Genomic DNA, 27,832 nt, shown 5'->3' on the forward strand with positions numbered 1-27,832 from the left:
AAACAAAACAAACAAAAGAGTTTGCAGTGAATAACTAGACAAGCTGGTTTTAATGCTCCTGTGGAAAAATAAAAGTGCAAAAATATCCAGGAAAAAAATCTGAAATGGAATGATGATGGCAAGGTCTGAAAGTAGCCCTACCAGGTAATAAAATGCACCATAAATCCCCAGTAAATAAAGCAGCCTGGGTCTGGAACCTGAATGGACCATCCCTGTAACACATCCAGAAACAGACCGAGACCCACGTGATGATTTGGGTATGGTAAAGGCAGCATTTCAAACCTGCAAGGGAAAGATTCCTTGGATAGCTCTGGCATAACTGGCTAGCTATTGGGACAAAATGCCTAAAATGTAACTTTTCCTGTATCCATACACCAAGATAAATTCCAGATAAATCAATTATTTAAATAATTTAAAATAATATCAAAGTTCTGGAAGACAGCTTTTTATTTATTTGTTTGTTTATTTTTTGAGATGGTGTCTCACTCTATTGCCCAGGCTGGAGCACAGTGGGACAATCTCAGCTCATTGCAACCTCTGCCTCCCAGATTCAAGCAATTTTCCTGATTCAGCCTCTCAAGTAGCTGGGATTACAGGCACGCGCTGCTGCGCCCAGCTTATTTTTTGTACTGTTAGTAGAGACGGAGTTTCGCCATGTTGCCCAAGCTGGTCTTGAACTCCTGACCTCAGGTGGCCTGCCCACCTCCCAAAGTGCTGGGATTACAGGCATGAGCCACTGCGCCCGGCCGACAACTTTATGTTTAAAAATAATCTTAGGAGTGTGATGGTCACACTAACCCCAAAAACTCAGTAGGCTCAAAGGAAAAAGACTGATATATTTGACTAAGTGACATGTTTAGCAAAGTAAAAAGCATACCAAAAAAAGAAGAAAAGAATGGTAAGCTGGGGTAAACTTTTACAATACAAACCAAAGGATTCATTTCCTTTATATGTAAAGAATAACACAAATCAAGAATAATAAGAAACACCCAAATTCTCAATTGCCAGGGGCTGAGGGGTGGGGGAAATGGGGAGATATTGGTCAAATGGTACAAACTTTCAGTTATGAGATGAGTAAATTCTGGGGATCCAGTGTGTAGCACAATGTCTGTAGTTAATAATCCTGTATTGTATACTAGTAATCTGTTAAGACAATCGATCTGAAGTGTTCTCACCACACACACGAAAAGGTAGCTATGTGAAGTGATGGCTATGTTAATGCACTTGACTGTGGTAATCATTTCACCACGTAACTTATATCAATATATTACATTGTATGACTCAAACATACAAAACTTACTTGTCAATTATATACCAATAAAGCTGGGGGTGAAAATCTAACAGAGGAATGAGCACAGGAAACAAATTGGCAGTGCATTGAAAAGAAAAACCACTTATGAACATATGAAATAGTGTTTGGCTTCACTTATTATGAAAGACACGTGAAATTAACAAGACACCTCTTTGCACGCATCGGCCTGGAGCTTATATCAAACAGCTGGTCATGCAGCGTTGGTGACAGTGTGGGAACCTCATACACCAACTCTCATACATAACCGAAAGCAGGGTACACTGACCCCCTTGGGAAGGCATTCTGCCCGGGTCTATCAGAGTTGGTATGCTCCTGGCCTGTACCCCTGCCATAGCCAGGAACTGCCTCTATAAAAGAACCCACACCCAAACACAAAGGCATAGCCACAAGGCTGTTCATTGCTGCACTGACTGGAAATCTCCTAACAATCGGTCCAAGGGGGCTGGTTAATAGCCCACCCCACATCCACTAAACCAATCCTGTGCTGCCACTTAAATAATCAGATGGACCTATTGCTGTTTCCAAGATATAGCAAGAAATGAAAAAGCTAAGTACAGATCCATGTGGCCAGTGCAATGTCTATTTAAGGAAAACGGCCTATGGATAAGCTGATAAGGGTCTAAGAAATTCACAAGAAATTTAAGTGGCTTCCACTATACAGAAGCACTAGGGATCTGGGATGTACAGGCAGAACAAGAGGTACCGTGGGGATTTCTCATTATTAACTCTTGCAGCTCTTGGTCTGACACAAGCACTATTCTGAGAAATCTTTAACTACTTCTACTAGTGAACAGGAGTTCGTATTTTAAAACATGACTAATCCCTGTTCCTGCTGACTGCATGTAGTACTGGAGAAACATGATCTTGCTTGTAAAACAAGGAAGGTCATCTGGGTTGTCATAACCCCTCTCTGGAATGCACCACCTCCCTTCTGGTCCCACAGGGTGACCCTCCTCCTGTCCATCCCCCACCCAAATACGCCAAAGAGGAGGAGGTGGGAGATGTCTTCACTTTAAAAGTCTTATCTAAACAGGTTCACCCCAATTGCCTTTTTTTTTTTTGAGATGGAGTCTTGCTCTGTCACCCAGGCTGGAGTGCAAGGGTGCAATCTCGGCTCTCAAGCTCCTCCTCCCGGGTTCACGCCATTCTCCTGCCTCAGCCTCCCAAGCAGCTGGGACTACAGGCGCCTGCCACCACGCCCGGCTAATTTTTTGTATTTTTAGTAGAGACGGGGTTTCACCGTGTTAGCCGGGACGATCTCGATCTCCTGACTTCGTGATCCGCCCGCCTCGGCCTCCCAAAGTGCTGGGATTACAGGCGTGAGCCACTGCGCCCAGCCCCAATTGCCTTTTAAGAGCAAACTAAGTCGCAGATCCCATCTGCCCACTGTATGAAACCAGCAAAGCGGCTTTACCACTGTGAGGACCCCTGAGAGAAGGAAGGGGTGATAGGTGAGCTCAGCTCCAGGTCTCGGGAATGTAATTTCTATGCCTTCCACATGAGCCGCATGGAGCTGGAGAAGTTGATGAGCTACAGACAGGCTGTAAAGGACCCCAGGACTCTGAGGCCTGGCAGCATTTTGGCATGAGTCTCAAGATGCTGGTGGGGTGGTGGGTTTCAAAACCTCCTCTTTGAGCTTTGGTTGTTAGATTAGGAGAACAAAGTACAAAAAGCAAAGTAAGATTTACCAGTCTTTGTTATTTTGTACTGAAGCTGCCACTGTTAGGCCCCATTGCTTGGGACTAGCACCAGCCTTTTGGTTTTAATGAGCAAATGTTTACCTTTACAGAAAAGCTGGTTGTTCACATATACTCATCCAGAGGCAGTGACCCTCTGAGCAGCTTGGGCTAGAGCTGCTACCAGCCACTACATCCTGCAGGAGGGGGCATCCTGAGGGTGGCTTTCAGATTCCTCCCCACGGGAGAGGCAGTGCATCCCCTGCGCAATCCGTACTTTCACAAGGTTTTCTCTGCAGTGCTAACCTGCCCAGTCTGAGAGAGTCGCTAGACCCCGAGCGCTTTCCACAGACAGTGATCGTGGCAGGCCCTTCCTCACGATGCCTCTGCTGAGAGAAGGCTGTGATCCTGAGACTGACAGGGGCCAGCAGCTCTGGCATCTGGAACGTTCCCCCCTCCACTGAACTCTCTGGCACTTGCATGGTAGGTCTTCTCACCCACTCTGTGCTGAGGGTCGCCAGGAAGCGCAGTGTGAAGGTGATGAGCTCAGATTCCAGACTGGTTTGAATCCTGGCTCTGCCACTTGCTACCTGGTGACCTTCGGCCCAGGATTCACTCTCCCTGAGCTGTGGATACAGGGATTGTTGAGTTGATATACTTAAAACACTTAGATCTGGGCCTGGCTCAAAGCAAGTACCTGATAGGTCTTACCAATCCCTGGTATACGAAGGCATAGCGGGTAGGGAGGAATCACCTCGGCTAAGAGTTTATGTGTCAAGCACCAAGACTTGGGTCCAAGTCCAGGCTTTGTCCCCCACACAGCCACGGGACCGCACACAAGTGACTGCAGCCTCACTGTGCATCAGTTTTCTAACCTATAGGATGGGGGAAAGTACTTACTGCTCATGTGGTGGTTGACCAGGCGACATGAAATAGAGAGATGCCACACAGCACAGGCAGTGGGACGCCAAGCTCCAACGAGGGTTCAGATGGTATCATTTTGTTACTATTATTTTATTTCTCATTATCAATAATTATCTGATACGAAATAAGGCATAAGCTGAGACCAAATACTCATGAATCCTCCAGGAACATTTCCCTCCAGGGCAATTTCTCAGACACAAATGGGGCGGAGGAGCTGTTCCTCCCTTACACAGAGAGGCTTCCCAGGAACTCACACGCTCAGCCTCAGCATCGGATGCGCCAGGAGGCTGGAAGGGCCCGCAGCGGGATGGGGGTGGTGGCAGGCACCCAGGGCCGATTCCAGACCTGCCCTGCCTTCATGAAAGGCCCAGGATTCGATTGTCTGGCCCACATTAACATCTGAGAGGCTGGTCATGTGACACAGCTCTGGCCACAAAGAAATAAGCAGTGTGCTGAAGAGGCGTCTGGGTCTGTTAAGTAAGGTTCAACGAGCTATTCAGAGGCACGCAGTGTCCTAGGGCTCAGCTAGACACAAGGCTGTCTACTTCAGGGTAATAAGGCAGATGTCAGTTTGCCTCCTGGACTCTCCGGTGGGAGTCCGCGCTGCACCCACACAGCTAGTCTCATGGGCCCCTGGATGGGTCAGCTGCAAAGGTACAAAACTCCCGCCAAGAAGGGCACGTGGAGCCCATCTGGTCTAAGAGTCTTATGCTCCCAGCAGCCAGTATCTCTCACAATCACTCCATGGGTGGGGCATAGCTTCCAGGGTCACCCTCTAGAGACATCCCCAGTCACAAAAGTTACCACTGTGGGAAGCTCAAAGCCCTGGATGCCCCGTCCCCCAAGCATTAGAATTTTTCCATCTAGATACAGTTTATCAAAAAGAGTCACCTCACCATAAGCAATGTTGCCTGGAGACATAGCTGACACGCTGCCTTTCAGGTTACCCAGGCACACTACGAAAGGGAACAGACGGTCTGATTCTCATGCAGAGAAGTTATCACCTCTTAACCCACAGAAAACCTTTGCTTCCCTAATGTCAAGGGGAGGACGTCCAGCTGGTGTGGACTTCAGCCCTTCTCCTTTCGTCTTCCTGCCTAGAAGCAGCAGCAATGGCTGGGGCTGCTCACACACTGTGTGACGATGAGGTGACAAGCCTGAAGAGGAGGTCAAGAGACGCAGCAGTGCCGATCCTTACGTCACTGAGCCATTGAACCGGCGGCCTCTTGCCTCTGGACCTTTTTTTTTTTTTTTTTTTTTTTTGAGACAGTCTTGCTCTGTCTCCCAGGCTGGAGTGCAGTGGCACGATCTTGGCCCACTGCAACCTCCACCTCCCGGGTTCAAGTGATTCTCCTGCCTCAGCCTCCCAAGTAGCTGGGACTACAGGCACACATCACCATGCCTGGCTAATTTCTGTATTTTTAGTAGAGATGGGGTTTCACCATATTGGTCAGGCCGGTCTTGAACTCTTGACCTTTTGATCCACCCACCTCTGCCTCCCAAAGTGCTGGGATTACAGGCATGAGCCACCACACCCAGCCCTGGACTTCTTTATGTAAGACACACTCCTCCTATTTGTGCAAGCTAATGTTAGGTGGGGATTTTGATACTTGTACCCAAATGCATTCAAACTGATAAAGGTGTTTAATTTGGAGAAGCTTTTCCCAAATTCATTATATTCTAGGGTTCTGCATCACCATTATGATGATCTCTCCCTGTAGCTGAGTAAGATTTTTGGCCCATAAAGGCCTCACTGAATATAAATGCTGTAATAGTAAAGGATGTTCTTTTGCTTAATTTTTCTATATTTTCATAACAATCAAAGGGCTTCTCTCCTACAGAAGAAACTATAAATTCAGGTTTTCCACATTGGTTCCAGTTGGTCACAGCAGTTTTAGCCCGTCTGAATTGGTTTAAGGCATCCGGCCTTGTTTGGATTTGCTTTGGAACAGTCTGAGTGGTGCAGGGAACCAAGTCTTCTGGGATGCCAGGAGCTAGAGTCAGAGGTACCCCAGGCATCCCTCACAATCCCACTCCCTGCAGATATGAGATTGGTTCAAGGGCCGGGGAATTTAATGTCTAAATCACCTCCTAGTGTGAGAGTTCTGTCCAGATGACACCATGATACACCGAAAAGTGAGCTTGTTGGATCCATGAGACCCTGCCTCACCGGAGCAGTGTGACTGGCAATCCCACCCCGGCTTCCGCCCGCCAAGGAAAATGGCACAGTGATGTACTGCATTCTCCCTGCTCATCAGGGGCCAGCTCCTACACATCAGGAACCCAATCAAACCCTACGAGCGGGAATGCGGGGAGTGTGGTCTCTTCCAGGAATCATCATAACCTGCTGTGGCCTGAAGAAAACCAGTATGAGCCCGTGTGAACCAGATAAAATGTACCTAAAACCACATGTAAACTGCTGGGCAAAACCCATCTGAGCCTATCTGAATTGGTCAAAATGGAACCAAGTCTATCTGAATTGTGTGATATTAATTCTGATGGTTTAAAACAGATTTTCACCCAATCTGGGCAGCATTAAGCCAGTTATAACAGTCGAAATTGATTTGAGCCAGTTAATCCAGTTTCAACCAACTGGAACTGGTTTATCCTGGTTCAAACTAGTCCTCTAAAGGCAAATTTGGGGGCTTCAGTTCCCCAGGCTTTAGTTGTTTGCTAAAAAAAGAAAAGCAGTATGGGAAGGGCTGAAAGTCATTTATTTCTGAAGACTAATTTACCTTGCTCCCATAAATATTTATAAGAATTAATTACCAGCTTATTGAAAGAATTAATGAAATTCACATTGTTTATTATAACGCATTAGCAGGGGCAGGAAACATCCTCCTGGCAAAGAGAGAAATTCTACTGAAAAAGCCCTTTCCTCTGAGGTTGGAGCACTAGAAACAAACCCAGGGGATCTCCTACAGGAGCCCCACAAGGTCTCCGGATGCTCAGCTCCATCAAAGCCAGGCAGGTGTGCTCCCCATCCCCAAGAGTGACACAGAACATATTGACCAGTTTCATTCTTTATCGAATGTTGAAATGCACTATTAACCCCCTCAAAAAGGGTGGAACGGTAAAGAAAAACAAAGGATCTTAAAAAAAAAAAAAGCCTGAATTTGAATGCCACCCTCATCAGAAGTGTTAGCTATAACCAACTGCTTATAAAGACACATCTCAATCTATTCAGTCATCAGTGTTGTCTGTGATGCAATTACCAAGGGCGTAATTAAAGGAGACAGTCTACCTTTCCTTGTATCAAAGCAGGCAGATCAGCTGGACCTCCCCTCCCCACTAAGTGGGCCTACACAGTGTTCAAACAGCCAATGGCCAAGCACCTTGCTGGTAGGTAGGCACCCTTTGTAAACAAGCTTTGCAGGCAAATGCCGAAAGTAAAAGCATCATTTGTTTTGAAGTAAAATGCAACTGCCCCTTGAGAGATAAAATTAAAAGTCACTTACCAGCCACAAAACTTGGAAATGATGCCACCTTCTTTGTCTGTTAGGAAAAATGGAAAAATAAAACACATATCAATTGTAAGTAGGTAGCCCCCAAGGTGAAGGCTAAGCAGGGCTGTGATATGTGTCATAATGAGAAAAGCAAACCCCGCCATGAGTGACGGTGTTCCCAAGATGATATCTTATGTATGCTGATGCTCCATACAGCAAACCAGTCTGCTGCAGGCAACGTGATGTTGGGGAGTGGCCCAAAAGCCCATCGTCTAAAACTTAGGGACCCTCAGACTAGCATATCTTGACTAGAAGGGAGTCTAGAGACCATCCAACACAATGGTGCTCCAAACGGTGGGCATGAGAGCCATCCGGGCACGTCTTTAAAAGCAAGATAAAGGAGACTGGACACCACTCCATCATTGGCCATCATTATTTCAACAAAGTTAAACAATCTCATGTAAACTATGTTACCAAGAAACGGGAAATAATTTCCATCAGAGGACTGTTAGTTTATAGGAAATCGTTTGTTAAAACCTGTTGTTGATTTAGAACAGTGGCTCTCAACTGGGATGATTTTTGTTCCCAAAGGGACATTAGGCAATGTCTGGAGATATTTTTGGTTACCACAAATCAGGGGTGGGGATGGGGTAGGTACAAGGATCTAGTGGGTTGAGGCCACGGATGCTGCTCAGCTCCTAAAATACACAGGACAGTCTCGAAAACAAAGAATTACCTAGGCCTCAATGTCAATGGTGTCATTGTTGAGAAACCCTAGTTTAGAACATGGTTATCAGACAATGAATAGAACGGCTTTTTATAAAATTAAGAAGTACCAGTGATCCCCCACCCCCACACATACACCATCTGCAACACATGAGCACTCCATGGCATGGTCCTAACAGCAGGGAGGCCCTCTCCTCGCTCCTCCCAGGCCAGCGTGCCGTCACCTTCTCCCCATATGGAGACACCAACTTGGCTTGACCTGGACTCCCTCTCCCCCAGGCACTAGGTGGGACGAGAACATCACGGACTAAGTGAGCAGACCACAACTCAGTGGGTCACTCCACCATTAGATGAGCGTTCTGGCCCAGAACTCTCATCCTTGAAAAAAATTACCTCTGGAATGTTGTTATTGTCAACAGGTCCATTGAGATCAGAGCGCTGCTGCTTCCTTGGCTGCTCCAGACCATTGCAAACCTGGAAATGGGGAAGTTAAAGATCGTGATTTTATGTTAGAGAAATGCAAGATGCAAAACCTGGATATGCAATATGATACAATTTTGTAAAATGTATGTGTATGTCGGTGTGTATATAGGTGTGTGTGCAGTCATCTATTTAATTATACTTAAACTGCTATGAACTTAACATTCTATTTTCATACTTCTAAAAAAGTTATTTTAAATCATTTTTAAATTTATCTTTTGATTGCAGTAAAATGCACGTAACATAAAGTTCACCATTTGACCACTTTTAAGTGTACAGTTCAGTGGCACTAAGTACATTCACACTGGTGTACAACCATGGTCACCATCCACCTTCAGAATGTCTTCCTCTTCCCAAAACTAAAACACTGTACCCATTAAACAAACTCCTCAATACTCCCCAACCCCAACCCCAACCCGAGCTCCTGCCAACCACCATTCTACTCTCTGATTCCATGAATTGGGCAGCTCTATGCCCCTCATGTAAGTGGAGTTATTATACAGCCAGTATGTTCCTTTTGGAACTGGCTTATTGCACTCAGCGAAATGTCCTCAAGGGTCATCCACATTGAAGCACATGGCAGAACTTCCTTCCTTTTAGGACTGAATCACACTCTACTGTGTATACATGCCACCTCTTGTTTATCCAGTCATCTATTGATGGACACTTGGATTGCTTCCAATTCTTGGCTATTGTGAATGGTGCTGCTATGAATGTGGGTGTGCAAATATCTCTTGAGTCTTCACTTTCACTTCTTTTACATACATACCTGGAGGTGAAATCACTGGATCATAAGATAATTCTATTTTTCAGTTTTTAAGGACCTTCCGCACTATTTTCCACAGCAGTAGTGCCATTTACATTCCCACCAACAGTGCCCAAAAAGTTAAAAGTCATATTTTTAAAAAACCTAAATACTTGGATGAGAATAAATGCAAAGTAGCCAATCTATTACTACAAAATATAAAATGCCCCAAGTACATGTCATAAGTCTTCTCTTAAAGAAGACACCAAACTACAACTGCTTCTACTTTAATTAATAAAATTTAAGGTTAGGTATATCTTCTCTATTTAGTTCCTTAGATCATTCAGAAGACAGAAGCCAGATCCATAGCCCTTAAATCCCTGTCCAAACCCCAAAGGAAGTTCCAGCGCCTGCATGGTAAGTCCAGTTCCAGAACTTTCTGGAAATAAATTATCGAGAAATAACAATATGATGATGGCAAGGAAGACACTGATGATAAAAGTTACATTTACCAGCTGGGCGAAGTGGCTCACGCCTGTAATCCCAGTACTTTGGGAGGCCAAGGCAGGCAGATCACTTGAGGTCAGGAGTTCGAGACCAGCCTGGCCATCATGGTGAAACCCTGTCTCTATTAAAAATACAAAATTAGCTCGGCGTGGTGGTGGGTGCCTGTAATCCCAGCTACTCAGGAGGCTGAGGCAGAAGAATCACTTGAGCCCGAGAGACAGGGGTTGCAGTGAGCCAAGATGGTGCACTCTTGCACTCCAGCCTGGGCAACACAGTGAGATTCAGTCCCCCCCAGTAAATACATACATACATACATACATAAAATTAAAAAAAAAACACAGTTACATTTACCTAACTTACCTAGCACCTTAGGGTTTACTAAAACCTTTTGCATACGTGATGAATATTCTCCCCACTGCTTGACAGGTGAAAAAACTGAGACCTCAAGTGTTGAGCCGGCTTCTCTCGGAGTCAGGTGACGCCACGAGGTGTGGCTGCCAGCCCTGTCCCCCGTCCTAGTCCATCAGTGTCTTGCTCTTTGGTGGAACTCTGCCTCTCTGGGGGCTTGAGAAAAATTAAACCACCTGGGCCCACCCTCCCAGCACTGATGGGGACAGACACGCCGTGCCCCAGGCAGCCGGAATGATTGCTGGCTAAGCCTCCCCTCCAGGATCACAGACACCATTGGATTTCGAGGCAATGGGAGTGGGGGATGCAGGGAAGCAGGCGCCGGTGCTGGGCGTTAAGGATGGTGAGGGAGAAGGGAGAGCATTGCTGCTACATCTCAAGAAAGCTACATGGGGCTGCCCTTCCTAGAGCTGAGGGGGTGCAGGGGTGCCGCTGGGACTCAGCAGCGCTGAAGTCTGGTTGGTCCCTGCCTCCCCCGGTCCTGCTGCCCCTACCCCTAAGCCCCATGAGCTCACAGGCCTAGCCAGACCACACCCTGCTCTCCTGGCATGACCGAAGGCCCGGCTCTGGCTTGTCTGGGACTACAGGCATGCTGCCCTGCTTCTCGAAGCCTAGCATCCCAGGAGCAAAACCCATCCTTCCCCCCCACAAGAGGGCTGTGATCCACCGGGACTCCACCGCCAAGCAAGCTGAGCAGACAGTGCTGCTTTCTGCAGGGCTGAGACTGGCCCAGGTACCACTTCCCCTCACCCATCCCCGGCACCGCTCTTCCTCCTATGGCCAAGGAACATCAGGCAAAAGCTCCCAAAGGAGGCAACAAGAGAATCTCGCCTCAGACGCCGCTCACGTTCTCCTAAAGTAAACCTTGTTTGGGACATCCCCCAGAGAGCTCTGCTGAGGACACTCTGCTATTTCAAGGTGCACATAGCACACGTTGGTATTTTACCCAACACGGTGCCCTTCTGCATGGACTTGGTTTCCTGAAGCCCTTCCCTGCCTTACTAGTTGCTGGACAGGTGACGCTCATCTCCAAGAAAACCCCAAAGAAATCAACCAGCCAATCAGCAAATGAAATCAGGTTAACAACATCCGTTCTGCGAGCTGGGTGGGATTTAATTTGTCAGGCAGAGGGAGCGCCACAGACGTAGGGCGACAGACTCTCATCAGGCAGCCAGATAAGTCAGGGGTTGGGGGACACAACAGGGGCTGCATCTGCCATGGGTTAGGGCTGGGCCAGCCACTGTACCTTTGTGCAACTTCAAGACAGGGCTCAAGGCTTGGCTGGGGACGCAGACTGATGCCCACACCCCCATGCCCTACCCACGGGACTCCCCAGTGCGGGGGCCATAGTATGGGGTGTCCACGGGCAACACAAGCTTGTCTCTACGGGTGACCCTTTCCCCCACATCAGAGTTTCCTCTAACTCCCTCCCAAGCAGGTGTCCACTCATCACCATGACAACCACATCTCACAGTAAACAGCCAGGGTGACTTCCCAAAGAGGCAGGAGGGTGGGCTTGTGATGCTTCTCCTTGGGACAGCCCATCTGGTGCTCTAATTTCCATCTCGGGGCTGGCGGGGTTGGGGGCCTGGCAGCATCTGAAATTCACACAGTTGGAGGCCCACATGGATTTGGGGCTCCAGACATCCTAGATAAAGATGCTATTTAAATCCTGTCATGCCCTCCCCAAAGTACAGCAGACAGTCACCCCTCAAAACAAGATGCCAGCCAGGGCCACCTCAACTCCCCACAGCCAACAGGGGACACGGGGTCCCATCCCTCGCTGAGTAACTGTAGTGGAGCCTGAAACCCACATCAGCCATCCACTCGGAGAAGGCGGTGGCACAGCATGAGAATCAGCATGTGTCCCCGGAGCTCTGAGGACAGAAAATTAACGTGTGGTGTGGGACAGACTCTTCACAGCACATGCGACCCAGGGACAACTGTTCAGGGCAGAGATAAATGCTTGTAATAAAAATACACTAATGCCAATAAATCTTTCTAATAAACACCTTGGCTCCAGTTGGTGAAACTAAAGCTTGGATTTTTAAAAGTGTCAATTCTGATTTTGTCTGCTTGGTGGAACTGAAAATACAGCAATATAACCACATTGCTTTGGATGAAACGACATGAAACCAGTGCACACCCACTCCGCTCAGGCCATCTGCAACAAAGGCAGAATGCTTCCAAGCACTCTCTGGAATGACAGGCATGTGAGACGCTGAGGTCAGGGACAGAGGGCATCAGCAGAAAGCCAGGCTAGCCACAGCCATTCCCCAGTGGCCTGTGAAAATTCTCCCCAAACAAGACCCTGTGACAGAGAAGTCCTGGGCGGATGAATGACTCCATTAGATGACAGTCTTCTCTGGGAATCGCTTCATGATTCCTGTTTTCAAAAGAGGCCATCATCCCTACTCATCTGATATTTCAACAGGGACTTCTTCCTCCCCCCAGCTCAGGAGCGGCAGCCGAGACCCGCTACAGCACCAGAGCTCCAAGCAGGACCGGTGACAGCGTGACCCCCTGGTCGGATAGAAGGTCTCACTCGGCGGCGCGGACGTCGTCTTTCAGAAGCCCTTGGATCTGTGCCGACATCTGCGTGGCTCAGAAAACATTACCGTATTGTTCTTTTCCTTCCACTCCTCTTTACAGTTGAGCTCACTCCTGTGATGTTTATCTTGAGGAGAATGGAAGCTTCGATAGAGTATTTATTCTTATAATAGTTACTCCCCTGGGGGAGATCATATCTTTTCAAAGCAGATCTGTGGCTTAAAAGTATCACCACAAGACACATTGGGAAAACCAGCCAGTCAGTCTGTACTTAAACATCTCTAGGCAGGCCTGTGAATGGGAGGAGGAAGGGGACAGTCCCTCCTACAACCCAGTATCCAGACATTTCATGGAACATATTTATACTAAACAATAATTCACTATCTACCTGAAATACAACTTATTTTTTCAATTGCTTATTATGGTAAAATACACATACAATAAAATATACTATCTTAACCATTTTTGAGTGTCCAGTTCAGTGTTATTAAATTCATAATGTTGTACCACCCCGAAAAACCAAAATTCTATACACATCTGAATTCAAATGTAACTGGGCACCCTATACTGTTATTTGCTGAGTCCATCAGCTCTAGGGGGCAGACAGGCTGACAGCACACCCTGGCCTGGCTTTATTCCCCGTGCTTGGTCTGCTGAAATCTCTCCTCCATCACTGACCACTGGGGCGACCCGCACACGTCCTCCACTTCATCGTTCACTGTCTCTTCACAGAGCCCTGTAAAGGGCAGGCAGTGGATGGCTGTGTCCAGTGCAGCATTTCAGAGCAGAATCATATTTGTCTAAATTTGTCACTGCATTTTGAGGCTTTGTCAAGTACCGTCCAAAGGTAGGCCCACATGGCCAGGCCTGAACAGGTGCCTGTTGTATGTCCCGTACGGCACAGGGCAGCTCTTGCTGAGGACAGGACGACGCATACAACAAAGACCCTGACCTGGGACAGCTCACCTTCCAATGTGGAGACAGAACCCAGTGATCCTGCCAGCCTCAGACCCTCCACAGAATGAGCCAGGGTATAAACAGACACACACATGAACAGAAGCAGGCCCTGGGAGATCAGGCCAGAGGAGCTGAAGCAGTGAGGCCAGAGACCAAACTATCAAGGTCTCAGTCAGCACTTAAACCATTAAGCAACAGGCCTGCTTAATTTTTTTCCTTTGAAAGTAATCAGAACCCTCACGCATTGCTGGTGAAAATGTAACATGTTCTGTCACTGTGGAAAACACCTGCGGTTCCTAAAAACGGTAAACACTGAATGACCACATGACCCAGGAATTCCACTCCTAGAAATACACCCAAAAGAGCTGACAGCAAATGTCTACACACAAGCTTGTACATCTACGCTCACAGTGGCACTGTTCACATTAATCATATGGCAGAAACAACTCAAATGTCCATCAATGGATGAGTGGATGAATAAAATGTAAAATAGCCATTCAGCGGAACATCACTCAGCCACAAAAATGAACATACTACAACAGGGATGAACCCTGAAAACATTATGCTGGTGAAATAAGCCGGACACTAAAGGGCACATATTGTCTGATTCCATCTTTACAGATTATCCAGAATATGCAAATCCAAATGAGAGAAAACAGATTTTTCATTGTGGGGGGGTTGGGGGGCGAGGGAAGAATGGGAGTGACTGCTTAGTAAGTACAGGGTCTCCTCTGGGGGCAGTGAAAATGTTCTGGAACTAAACAGCAGAGGTGGTTGCACAACATTGTACTAAATGCCACCGAACTGTGCACTTTAAAATGGTAAACTCTGTGTTCCGTGTGTATTACTACAGTTTAAAAATAATGGGAGAAGCAAGAGCAAGGAGAGTCCTCTAAGGGTCTCAAACATATGCCCTATGAGAGCACCTTCACCCAAGCTCTATGGAGGTCACCCACCAGCTTGTACTGAGCTAACCCTCCAGTGACTGACACCCAGGCAGAGTGGGAGATGGTCCAAGGGAGGGGGTGAGTCATCCAGGTAGCAGAGGCAGCTGTCCATCAACCACTGACACCCCCTTCTCCTGGTCACTGGCCTCACATACCAGGTGCCGTGCTGGGTCCGTCTGTGGGGAAGGTGGGAGCTCCGCCCATCCTTCCCCCACAAGGGGGCTGTGATGCCCCTGGGACTCCACTGCAGTAGACCCTGTACTGACTGAGCTGAGCAGACAGTGCCCCTTTCTGCAGGGCTGAGACTGGCCCGGGGAGAGTCACCCCCCAGTGCTGCAGAACTAGGGAGAATTCCATTGGGTTTTATTCAATTCTCAAATGAGAAAATCTTCATCAACCCTTTCTAATACCATTGCTTAGGTGCCAGCATGGCTGCTTCTGCCACTGGTTCTACACGTTTGCTGCAAACATCTGCAATTTTTTCCATCCTGCTAACTTAAAAGCAAGAAGCCCTGTGTGCATAGTTTAATTACAGCAACCCACTGGGGCTAAACATCAATCACGTGGCTTTATCCGTGGCTCAAGCCTACAGTTCTCCCAGGAGGCTTGACCTGTGACCTCCCCTGTGGCCTCCACACTTGGCCTCGAGCCCTGCATACGTTCTGAGAAAACTAGCTTGACATCTGAAAAATGAATGTAACGACGGTGCCCAAGCCAAAAGGAAATTAAATGACCAATAGTAAGTCGATATTAGACTTTGGTTTCCAGAGGGCATTTTCTACAGTATTTAATTTCCACTAATTTATGTAGGCCACATCTCTGTTCTCCTAATATGAGGAGTCCACAGTTCCAGTCAATAAGATTAGTCCTAATAAGAAAAAAACTTAGTCTCAACGGAACTGCCTCAGGCTGCAGACATTAAAACAAAGTCCTACAACTCATAATGTGAAAAACAAGTTTCACCAGATGATGTAGAAAGAAGATACCAATGATCCAGTTAACTTCACTAAATCTACCTGTCTACTTTCATGAATATACACAGAATATCTGGGATATTGAAACTTGTGGAAAAGGCAAGAGGATAGCAGAAATAGCTGTTATTTAATGGTGGATTTAATGATATATGTTTATTTTAATGACACAAGGCATGACCACCACCACTTTACTATAAGCCATAGCCTGTAGGATCCATGTTCCTTCCACGCCTGCCAAGGTGGGGTCATGACACACACAAGACCTAGGAGAGAAGGGGAGGCTCCCCACCTCCCGCTCAGGATGTGGCTGTATTATTTACTCAGGGCTCATTTTGGCCTTGAATGTCCTCCTGAAACCTCCCAGGGACGTGCTGACCCACCGCCCCATGACCACACAGGCCTGAATGGGTGTAATCACAGCTCATCCCTACTGTGGCTACATCCAAACAGTTCTGATTGACCCAAAATGTTTTTGCTTCTTTGTGGGTGATACAGTTTGGATACTTGTCCCCACCCAAATCTCATACTGAAATGCAATCCCCAATGCTGGAAGTGGGGCCTGGTAGGAGGTGTGTGGATCATGGGGCAAATCTTTCATGCAAGTGGGCAATCCCCTTGGTAGTAAGTGAGGTTTTGCTTTGAGTGCACAAGAGATCTGGTCGTTTAAAAGTGTGTGGCACTTCCCCCTCCAACCCCTATTCTCTCTCTTGCTCCCATTCTCACCATGTGAAGTGCTGGGTCCTGCTTTGTCTTCCTCCATGATTGAAAGCTTCCAGAGGGCTCCCCAGAAGCACATGTTAGTATTTTGCTTCCTGTATAGCCTGCAGAACTGTGAGCCAATTAAACCTCTTTTCTTATAAATTACCCAGCCTCAGGTATTTCTTTAAAGCGGTGCAAGAACAGCCTAACACGGTGTGATAATGGTTACATGGGTTCAGACTGGCTCAACTTGGTTTTAGAGGATCCAAATTGGCTCAAACCAGTTATTCATCGAAAAACCTCTTCCCTCTTTATTTCTTTTACTGTGGTAAGTATACATAAAATACAATTTACCATCTTAATCATTTTTAAGTGTACAATTCAGTGGCATTAACTACACTGACACTGTTGAGCGACCACCACCACCGGATCACCTCCAGAATGTTTCCATCTTCACAACTGAACCTCTGCACCCATTAAACACCAGCTCCCCACTCCCTGCTCTCTCCAGCCCTGACCACCGCCATTCTACTTCCTGTTTCTGTGACTCTGACTACTGTGGGTGTCTCAGAGAAGTGGAATCACACAGTACTTGTCCTTTTGTGACTGGCTCATTGCACTTAGCAGGATGTCTTCAAGGTTTGTCCATACTGTAGCCTGTGTCACAATTTTCTTCCTTTTTCAGGGTGAATAACATTCTACTGCATGTGAAATCCTTTTCTTTTGTACTTTATCGCTATGCTTGTGGCTCAGAAGAGCAAATACAAGGCCACAATGAAGCAAGAGGAGCCCTGACCCGCCATTGCTTTGCCTGTGGAGTGGGTTTTGACGGCTGGGGAATGGCCGGATGACCTCCCTCTCCTGAAGATGAATGCAAGTATTTCTAAAAGTGGGGCCCAATGAATGAACGAATGAATGAACGAACATGCTATCTTTCACATAACTGGGGCCCAGTGAATGAACAAATGAATGAACGAACATGCTATCTTTCACATAACTGGGGCCTAATGAATGAATGAATGAATGAACGAACATGCTATGTTTCACATAACTGGGGCCCAGTGAATGAATCAGAGGGGGCAATCTCCAGAGGCAAAATCACAGGCCACCTGCAAGCACATGGGCTGAAGGACAGGGGCTGAAGACACAAGAGCGTGAAGGAGTGATGCCGCCACACATGGCAACAGCCTCCACCCTGACCACCCGAGCAGCTCTTGGGGAGCAGCATCTCCCCACCTGAAGTCCACCTCGGGCTCCCTGCACAGCCTGGCTGCACCCACAGCAGACCAGGCGGGCCACCGGTGGGGCAGGCTCAGCAGTCAGTCAGCACCCAGTGTCTCTTAAAAGGACCAGGACCAGACGGAGGCCTGGAGCACGGGTAGCTGTTGACACTGGAGGAGTGGAACAGCTTCTGTGAGCCTAGCCCAAACATCCTTCAGCTCCAACAGTTTGGGCCTTGGCTCGGTCTCAGCTGGAGAAAGATCAACTTCTCTTCTGTGAAGGCTGACTGGGGAACTGGGGGTAGACATGGGTGTGGCAGGTCCTGGAGGCCTCTATCAGCCCAGGGGCTCCATTCCATTCCACATCTCCTTTCTGCACATGTCTGAGTTGTGCCTAGTTTTCCTGAGCTGCCCATGGTATTATCTGACATAGGATTAGGAGTTATTCTTGGTCAGCCCCCTATTACCATAGTCCCAAGTCTTTTCATAGTCACTGACTAGCATAGGTTGTGATCTGAATGCTTTGGGGTAAAATTCCCACGTCTGCCATCGCCACGCTGTGACATCTTGGGCAAGCATACCACGGGTGACATTATGCATCTCAGCACGCTCAGCCATGCGATCTTTCTTCCTAAACAGATATTTCTATAACTTCTTGCACCGAGCCCTGCACTTCCTAAGGAACGTCATGGACTAACCGATTTCACCAGCTGGGTGTCTCTCAAGCCTCTGGTGCAAAAGAGGCATGACACCAGGTGCCACGGAGGCCCAAGAATGGGAGGCATGGGGCCTTGAGAAGCAGATGCACGCAGACTGTCTGGGTCCCGTACCCAACGCTCTCACTTCCCACAGTCTGCCCTAGACATCCCAGTGGCAGATGAGTGTAATTCAAGTTAATATCTCACATAAACACACACACACACACACACACACACACACACACACACACACACACACACACACTATGAGCACCTCAGCCTGCTGGCACCTCCTCAGGCCCTCCATGCAAGTCCCTACAGACACTCTCCATCTACCCCTCCCATGCCTCTGCCTTCCCAATCCATCAGAGCTGCTCAGGCTCAGGGGACCCCGCCAACAGGCGGCCACTGCCAACGGGTGCTTTCTTCCCCGGCAGGGTCTCTCCTAACTGCCCTGCTACATCCGGCCTTCCTAACGTCCCTCCCCTCAGCTCCCCAGTTCTCTTCTGGCTCCCCTCCACGCCCCCAGTGGAACCTTCTGTCCCTCTCTCATCACTATCCCCCAACCCATGTCCTTCGCCTTCCCCTTGTCCTGTTTCAGGGCTCAAAGCCATATCACAATCCCAGCTCCCTCCATGCCGAGGACACCACACACCTTGCATGTTCCACCATCCTTGTTCATCCCCACCTTGCCGGCTGAATTCCCAAAGCCCCCCTCAAAGTCCCAGAGCCTCTCCACCCGTCCCTAACTCTGCAGCCTGTCCCAGAAGCCTGCCTGGAACTGTCTTGAGCCTAGCCACACCTGGATGGGGGCAGGGAGAGTCTCACATGTTCATCTCCCTCTAGAATAAGTTTCAAATGCAGGATAATGCCACTTTCACCTTTGCAGCCCCAGTGCCTACCACATGGCAGGTGCCAATTTGCATGGACCATGTGGGAGGGATGCAGGGAGGGCCAGCCCCCCACATCAGGAGCAGCCCAGCAGGGGGAGCTGGCTTTGAAGAGTGTGAATTTGGGGTGGAAACTGGAAAAAAGGTGACCAAGGTTAAGAGAGGCTTGGCTATCATTTGGAGTCTTCCAGGCCCAGCTGGTCTGCCTGGAAGAAGAGGTGTGTGGGCTTCTCAGCTGACTTCCTATTTGATATTGAGTGTGAGAAACTCAGGGCAGCCCTGGGGGCTGTGCAGCTGTTGCCCCATCCCCCAAATCAGTGACTCTGGAGTAGAAAGAGGCATGCGAGAACTCCCCCAGCACGACACAAGCCACACTCAGGAGGGCCCTGCAGGGGGGACAGCGTGGGGGCACCTTGGGAGGCCTTAACCTGACCTCGCACTGACCAACAGCTCCAGTGCGGCCCTGGCCAGTCCTGGTCTTCCTCTCGTCCTGTCTCACAAGTGGGGCTCACCACCTCCTTTGTGTCACTCCCTAGGACAGGTCCACTAGTGTCTCCACCCCTGCCCAGCAGGGCCTGTACCCAAACTGGGTGCAGGGCCTTGCCCACCCACCTCCCCCAGACCCGATGAGCTTCCCATGGACTGAAAACTCATCATCATCATCATCTGTGCAAGCACTCCATGCCCCGCACCATCCATATGGACACTGCCCCAGAACAACTCCCCTCCCCACAGCCCCAGGAGACGGGGGGCTGCTGGCACAGGTGGCCTGTCCAGAATGTTCCTGGGCCCCGAGCTGCTGCAGCTGGGTGGGATGCCGGCTTCCGGACAGTGGCTCCAGCATTCCTAACCACTGCACTCTGCTCTCTCCCTGAGGACTGGGGTGTGTTGAAGGGGGAGGTACTTTTTAAATCACCATTAGTGGGAGAGCTTTACGTGCTCTGCCCCAACAGTGTTTTAGAAGAATGTTTTAGAAACCCCAGCTTCACCTAGATTTTAAAAGGACTCTAAGCAATCCCAGATTCCTGATAAACTGCTCCCTGATAATAACAGCCACCCATGGTGACATGTCATCAAAAGGCTTCATACAAATCCAAGAAGGCAGCTGTGCTCACTCAGCAAATGGGCCCTGAGACATCAAGTTCAGAAGCTCACGCGGAACCAGCCAGGGTTGAAGCGTCAATGCACCCTGTGGGATTTTATTTTTCAAGGCAATCCTGGGAATCAGTAGCAGGAGGTGCGGTGTCCACCCTGTCACAGTGCTGGGAGCAGAGGTGCGTGGGAAGCAGTTCAGTACAGATGACAGGGGACACAGGAGCACCCCAAGAACCCTCCTATGCAGCCTCCCTGTGTGCCTGACGCCATGGGTGGGTAAAGCAAGGGGCACTATAGAATCTGGGGCACGGCTGCAGAAAGGAGGGAGCCAACTGTACTCCACTGAGGCCTAGGAGGCTGGAGAGTACCTTCCCCTGCCCAGGCGGGCCATGCCCCAATGCCCTCCATAAGCCCCTGCCCTCAGCACCACCTACAGGCTCTTACAGGCTCTTTCCCAAGTCCCATCCTACTGTGGGCCAGGTTTAGACAGACCCCAGGCCCCTCCCTCCTGGGCGCAGTGCAAGCCCCAAAGCCCCTCTGTGCAGGACCACCCCATCTGCACACCTGCTGCCCCACTGCATGCTGATGGAGGGGGGGAGCCGGGGTACCACTCCTGTCTCAGCTCTCTTCTATAAAGCAGAGACTGACACTCACTTCATATGCTGCCTAGCAGGGCATGTGTGTGAGGCTCCGGCTCAGAACACACATGGGGCCACTGCCTCCCTAGGGGACACACCCAGTTATCTGCACTTTTAGCACCTTCTCTCCCTTAGCACCAGACTCCTATCACACTCTCAGAAGGTTCTTCAAAAAGCAAGGCTCTACTGAATGCCAAGTCACGGCCACAGCATCTCTACAATGAGCAATGATGCACAATTCTGTGTTCGATGCGACCTCGGGGCCTTCTATCACGCTTCGCTTTAACTGTTGTATTAAGTTGACGTATTGATTTTTCTTCTTTTTTCTGTTGTCAGAAGGCTCCTTCTAGAAAGCACCAGCTGAGCCAGGGATAAACAGAAATCATGAAAACCCCAAATAATCAAAACGCGTATTTGGTTTGCCATTCCAAGGGGTGGAACTATTCTACACTTGTTAACTAAATCAAACACCTCAACTCAATAGCCATGGAGGTCCTGGACAAGGAATGCCTGCAGCTCCAGAAATCTCCAAGGTCCCAAGGAGCAAGTCTCTACAGGGAGAATTTCAGGCAGGGCTGACCTTTTCAGAGTATCTCCTGATAGATGTCACAAGGTAACAGGTGTGATGGGGGCTCCAAAACAATCCGTCCAGCCCTTGCCAAACCCGTATGTTCCACTGGCCACCCAGAGGCATCCAGAGAACATGCCATCCAGGGCCACCCCATGGACCCACAGAACTAGGATCTTTGGTGCTGGACAAACAGGCTCTTACGGTGCCCCCCAGGAGTGCGGCTGAGTCGCCCCAGGAAAAGCAATGATCGACAAACTACTCTCTTCAAGGGAAGGTGCCAAGGATGCACCAGGTCCACATGCTCATCCCTGAAGCTGTGAGACTGAGCCAGGCACTGGTGCCCAGCTGGGCTCCTCCCTCCACTCACGCTTCACTGCCTGATAGTAGAGGGCCACACGGGTAGGTGTAGAAATACTAATTCCATCAGGTCACTCAATACGAGCCTGGCTGGACCCAACTCATGTATTCCTTAATCACTGCATGTTTTAAAAAAAAATCAATACTTTATGTCAACAAAGTTAAAAAAAAATTAAGAAACATGTCACAATGAACAATCTTTACTTGATTTGTTTGATCTGTGGCCTGAGCTCTGGTGAACTCAGGACGTGTTAGCACTGAGACAGGGACATTTTACAGACTGGAGGCTTCTATATCTATTGGTCACCTCACTGACACCATATCCCACTCACTGAGAACAACAGGGCATGCCAAGCCTCTCAACAGCAAGGACACAGACAACAGAGGAGAAGAGACCATCACTCTCCAGGAGGAACACTGCACAGCTCCCCCACGCTGACTCACTCTCCAGCGGGCAGGCTCGAATGTGGACTGCACAGAACTGGACGCTTTCTCTTCTCAGGTTCCTCAAGGGCTGTGTTAAGCAGTGTTTAGAGGCATGCGTTTTGGCATAACACATTCTATTCACAGGGGAGCTACTTAACTGTGCCATCTGCAGCATGGGACAAACCGAGCTCCATCTCTTTGGGTTGCTCTAGGATTTACTGAGATCATATTCCTAACACCCCTAACATGGTGCCGGCAGTCACCACCACCACCGCTGCCACCTCCACCAGCACCCAGGGACTTTACACAAACCACAAAATAAGAAATGTTAAATCTGCAGAAGCCAAGGGTCCTGATAATCACACAGCAACAACCTTTCCATCGTCACCATTTGGGGTTGCTGAATCACCCTGGAACTGAAGCACACATGGAGAGGTCTTGGGAGTTCATGGGTCCTGGTCCTCTACTCCCCAGGGTGTAAAGCTTGGGTCTGTATTCTCCCATAGGCCCTGCCTGGAGGGAAAATGGCTTGCTGATCCACCGTGTTTGGGAAGCACTGGCCAGACCGGCTGGTGTCTCCGCTACAGCGAACGTGGGACTTTATGCTGCTCGTGTGTGAGAAATCAGGAAACCTCCAAGAAGGGAAAAGCTTTAGGGCAAAGTTTCCCAAAGTCATTTGCCAACAAAATACAGCCAATTCTCATTCATATAGTTATGTTCTGTAAAGCTGCCCTGAGCACTGAGTTGATGAATACCAAATACATTGCTCCTAGGGGCAATACAGGGTTAGGTTCCTATGAGCCTCGGGACACATTTTTGTCAATGAATCAACACAGAACCTTGTTTTATGTGTGTTTCTGTTTATAGACACCTTGTTTAATACAGATTTCTTACAAACAATTAATTATATGCAGTATTTCTTTATCACAAAACACTAGCTGAGAAGAGTTTAACACTTCCCTGACCCTAGATCACAAGACAGTAAAGTTCTTGGGTTTTCTGCCTGTCCACTGTGCTTTTTTAAATCGGGCATTGTCCCATGAATCTGCAAATTTAGCCATTCCTCCATCTTTTCCTTAACTTCATCATACACTACAGAAGTTACTTTAGCACCTCCCAGAGTGGCAGCATAGATGAGTCAGCACTGTCACTCAGCCCAGAAGGAAGCTTCTCTAGCACATGTAAGGCACATGGCAGCCATTCTGTGCTGAGGATCACTAGACTTCAGCACCACACTTGAGGGCCATTTTATCACCAACACACACACACACACACACACACACACATACACATCAACAAAAATGCAAAGAACTTAGTCTAAATAGATTGTGAAAAGAATAGCTGTTTACAGTATGAGAGCTGAAACAAGAAGGCAAAGCCTTGTTCAACCTCAGCCGGGAACATGAGAGTTGGGTGACTCAAATTCTTCCCTTCTCTGTACCTCCGCTAATGACCGGGAAAGTGCCATGAGTATTGAATTCAGGGTTACAAATCAATTTTAACAAGTTAACAAAGTTGCAAATATGAAATCCATGAATATTAAGGATCAAGTGGTACTTTGTTTACAGAATACCTCTAAGAACCTGTTTTGGGAAATCCTGACCTAGGTTTGTCTCTTTGATTTGAAAACTCTCTACAAGGGAATTCTACAATGCCATATAGCAAAAGACTTTTTTGCCTGTATTTTCCAAATTTTCCTCAGTAAACTTGCAGTGCTTTGAAAGAAACTTTTTTTATTTTACTAAAATTATTCATGTGTAGATCTCTGTTCCCCATCCTGTCTTCCTACAATTTTAGAAATTCTATCGCTTTTGTGTCTCTCATATCCCAGTCCCCGGGCAGACCTCTTGGTCTCAGCAGAGTTGCACAGGTGGTAGGGCTACCTGCAAACTGAAGTGTTTTCAAAATGCATGGCATCCTACAGCTCGGGAGGGCTCCAAAGGCCACACAACCTTTACAATCCCACCAACAGTGTAAAAAGTGTTCCTATTTCTCCACATCCTCTCCAGCACCTGTTGTTTCCTGACTTCTGAGTACAGACAGCAACTCATTTTTCTTTTCTTTTTTTTTTTTTTTTTTTTTTTTTTTTTTTTTTTTTTTTTGGAACTCATTTTTCCATTTATTAATATAGGCCTGTTTTTTTTCTTTTTTCAGGTTTTCAAAGATCAAATTTTAGATTTGGTGATGTATTTCTGTGGGGAGTCTTACTGTGTCGCCAAGGCTGGAGTGCAGTGGCGCCATCTCGGCTCACTGCAGCTTCCACCTACCCAGCTCAAGCGTTTCTCCTGCCTCAGCCTCCCGAGTAGCTGGGATTACTAGCGCACACCACCACGCCCAGCTAATTTTTGTATTTTTAGCAGAGACGGGGTTTCACCATGTTGGCCAGGCTGGTCTCGAACTCCTGACCTCAGATGATTTGCCCACCTCGGCGTCCCAAAGTGCTGGGATTACAGGTGTGAGCCACTGCACCCAGCTGGCAACTCATTTTTCATATCGACCAGCAATATCCTCTGTGAACACATCCACCCAAACTGGGAAGAAGGAACCATTCAATTAAACCCCTCTGTACCCAAAGGAGGTGGAGGGGTCACAGATGAGTCATTAACATCTTAAAAGTGCTGCAGAGATGATGAAAATAATATAACCGAAATTCAAAAGAAAGTGTACTAAAGAAGAGGATATATGCAGCAGAAAGTCACACCTACAGTGTAGAGAGTGCTTCTGTGAGATGGAAATGCATCCAAACCCCAAAAGATACAGGGCATGCATCCAACATCCACAGACGAAGGGAAACAAGTAGGCAAGGTCATCGAGGGGAAATGGTCAACGCTGACGTACGGCATGGGGATTTCTCCTCGGGTAATAAACCCAAAGAAGGAAAACATGATTTGTACAAAGAGGTCTGTGGCAGCCTTACACCTAAGAGGAAATGCCATTCACAATCTGCACGCTTAGTGGCAGAGGACGTAAGAGAAATACGTGACACGGCACATCATCGCCCAAATGGATCGTGGAAAGGTCACCACAAACAATCACGAAAAGTATATGGCGACATGGAGAAACATTTATCAAACATCAGATTTTAAAAGCTGTATGACAAAAATACATCTGTGTTATGATGACAGCCACGTACATCGTTTACGCTCAATGCTATGATCTGAAAAGGCGCACGGATGAAACAGCTCATCCGTGAGGGTAGCAGGGACCACAGAGAATACATTTTTTCATCGGCTCATTTTTTCTAACTCTACTGTTGCCATTCATGCAATGACTAAATGCTATTCGGTCCTCTTAAAAGTATCCAGGACACACTTTTTCAAGCTGCACAATGAGTAGGACAGAAGGGAGGGTTGCTGCCCAATTTCCTCCAGGTGAGTCTCCTACAGCATCACAGCTGGAATGCAGCATCTTGTGGAAATGCAGATTCAGTTTCAGCAGTTTGGGGCGGGGCTCCCCAGTAACGCCAGTGCTGCTGGGTTAGGGTTAGAAAGCAAGAGTCTACAGCACCTAAGTGACCAATATTGCCAATGTCTCCCCTCAGATTTTTTGTTTTTTTTTTTTACTGCAGCCTCAACCATAGGGATCACGACACGATGTGGACAGCACTGGGAACAGAGAGGTGGGCATAGGACACACGGCACCCTGTGCACCTGTTTGAGGCCAGGCCTTTGTTGGCTCCGGGCACAGCCTGGCTGACCACAGGGGAGTAAGGGGATTGCTCTTAGGAAAGAGCAATCACGTTGTGATTTCAAGCAAGGCAGCACCAAATCTCCCAGTGCACATCTTTCATAAAAAATCTTGCTTTCAAGATGAGTTCTACGGCTCTTTCTGGTCAGCTTTCAAAGAGGTCCTCATCTGGAATGGGGTACTCAAATCTAAGGACATGGAGACCCTGCCCACGTGCAGCGGGTCTGGTAGAGGTTTCAGAAAGAGTAGTCAGGACCCCCGGCACCAGGGTCCTTGTCAGCCTGGAACTCTGTAACTGGCAGGTGCTCCCCTTGACAGAGTTAATTTGTGAACTGATGAAAGAGAAGAGAAGAGAGAAAGAGAGAGAGGAAGGAGGGAAGGGAGGGAGGAAGGGAGGGAGGGAGGGTAAAACAAAACAGAACAAAAGCTATACAATCATTAACCAGTTTAAATGAACTTTTCCAGCGTCTCAGACAAGAGCATTTCCTTCAAGGACACACTCTCCTTAGGGGGAGAAGCGACCTACTTTTCCATTCAATGCCTCTTCTGGGAAGAACAGGCCTCCTCTTGATCCTCCACAATGGCTGGGGACTTCCCCCACCTCCACCTGCCCTTTTAAACAGCTACTACCACCCATCCATCCAATCATTCCCACTCATGTACCTCCCAGCTCTCCAACCCCAAGATCTCTGTGTTTTTACCCCAATTACCATCTGGTTAGCATGAAGCACAAAACCAGAAAATATCAGGTCTTGCTTACTCCCCACCACGCTCTAAAGATTTTTTTTGACAAGAACTTGGCCAGCAATGCCATCTGTCACAACAAGATGCAGCATGTCACGTGCTCTGCACAGCCCACGTCAATCTCTGAGGTGCCTTCACCACTGTTGTGGGACAAGCCCATGCCCTGCTGAAGACCAAAGAAACACTTTTAAGCTGCTTTGGACTAAAGCCTAGACCCAGGGTCCAGAGCCTCCTGGCCTTAGGGGTGAACTCCCCCAACATCCACTAACACTGTGGGACTTCCTATGCATCCCACAGCCTCCTGTAAACACGGAATTGCTGTGAATGACAGGAACACCCGCAAAGCGAAGTCAACTGACACTTAATGTTCTTCAGAGGGAACATAAGACATTAAAATACAAGTGCCGAAAATCCAAGGGTCAATATGATTTCCATTCCAAACCCAAGCTTTCAGTACACACACACACACACACACACACGCACACACATTCTCTCTCTCTCTCTCTCAAATTCATGAACTCTTCTCAGAAAAAAATATTAAATAGTTAAGGCTTTAAAAAATATGACAGCAGTCCACATACTTGGCCAAATAGAAGTTACTTCACACAGGTCCAATAATCACATCGTCTTTATATATTCACTGTGAGGCTCGTTTTTTTTTTTTTTTTTTTTTTTTTTTGGAAGGCAGCTTTTCAAATGTGTTTATTAGAATGCACGCTGACTTTGCTATAATTAAAATACAGTTATGTTGACATCCACTGCCCTCATTAACATGCGTTTCTTCCCCGAGGTTTTGTCAAATCTTCAAAAAATCCTTTTCCAAATAGTTATTCACAGCTATTTACCCACCAGGCCAAGGCCCCCGGGCTTTCAGAGATGCGTCCACTGTGAAATGCACTCTGGCCCCCACCCCAGGCTCCAGGCCACCCAACACTGGCCACAGCAGTGTGTGAGCACCAGCACCCCCACGTCTTTGCCACTGCCCTGCTGGTCTGAGTACACCCCTGAGGATGGAGGGGCTCTCCCAGACACTGTCCCACCATGAGCAGACCCAGGGCAGCGGGCACGAAATCAAACCTCTCTTCTAGGGTGGGAGGAGGGGTGTCTTCTGCGAGACACGAGTCGCCACTCAGCCCTCAACCGGCTTCACTCCTG

At 48.1% G+C, this 27,832-nt stretch overlaps 1 protein-coding gene across 6 annotated transcripts in view; it reads right to left on the reverse strand.

Annotated features, from left to right (window-relative positions):
• The window catches only part of APBA2 (amyloid beta precursor protein binding family A member 2), a 240,048-nt gene that overhangs the window by 39,034 nt on the left and 173,182 nt on the right, over positions 1 to 27,832 (reverse strand). For all 6 annotated transcript variants that reach the window (XM_050800112.1, XM_050800114.1, XM_050800113.1 and 3 more), the window contains exons 5-6: positions 8,478 to 8,558; positions 7,371 to 7,407 (exon numbers count right to left, since the gene is read on the reverse strand). In XM_050800112.1, the coding sequence (XP_050656069.1) occupies positions 7,371 to 7,407; positions 8,478 to 8,558 (118 nt within the window). The remainder of the gene's footprint in view (positions 1 to 7,370; positions 7,408 to 8,477; positions 8,559 to 27,832) is intronic.

Source organism: Macaca thibetana, chromosome 7 (assembly GCF_024542745.1).
Source record: "Macaca thibetana thibetana isolate TM-01 chromosome 7, ASM2454274v1, whole genome shotgun sequence".
NCBI lineage: Eukaryota > Metazoa > Chordata > Mammalia > Primates > Cercopithecidae > Macaca > Macaca thibetana.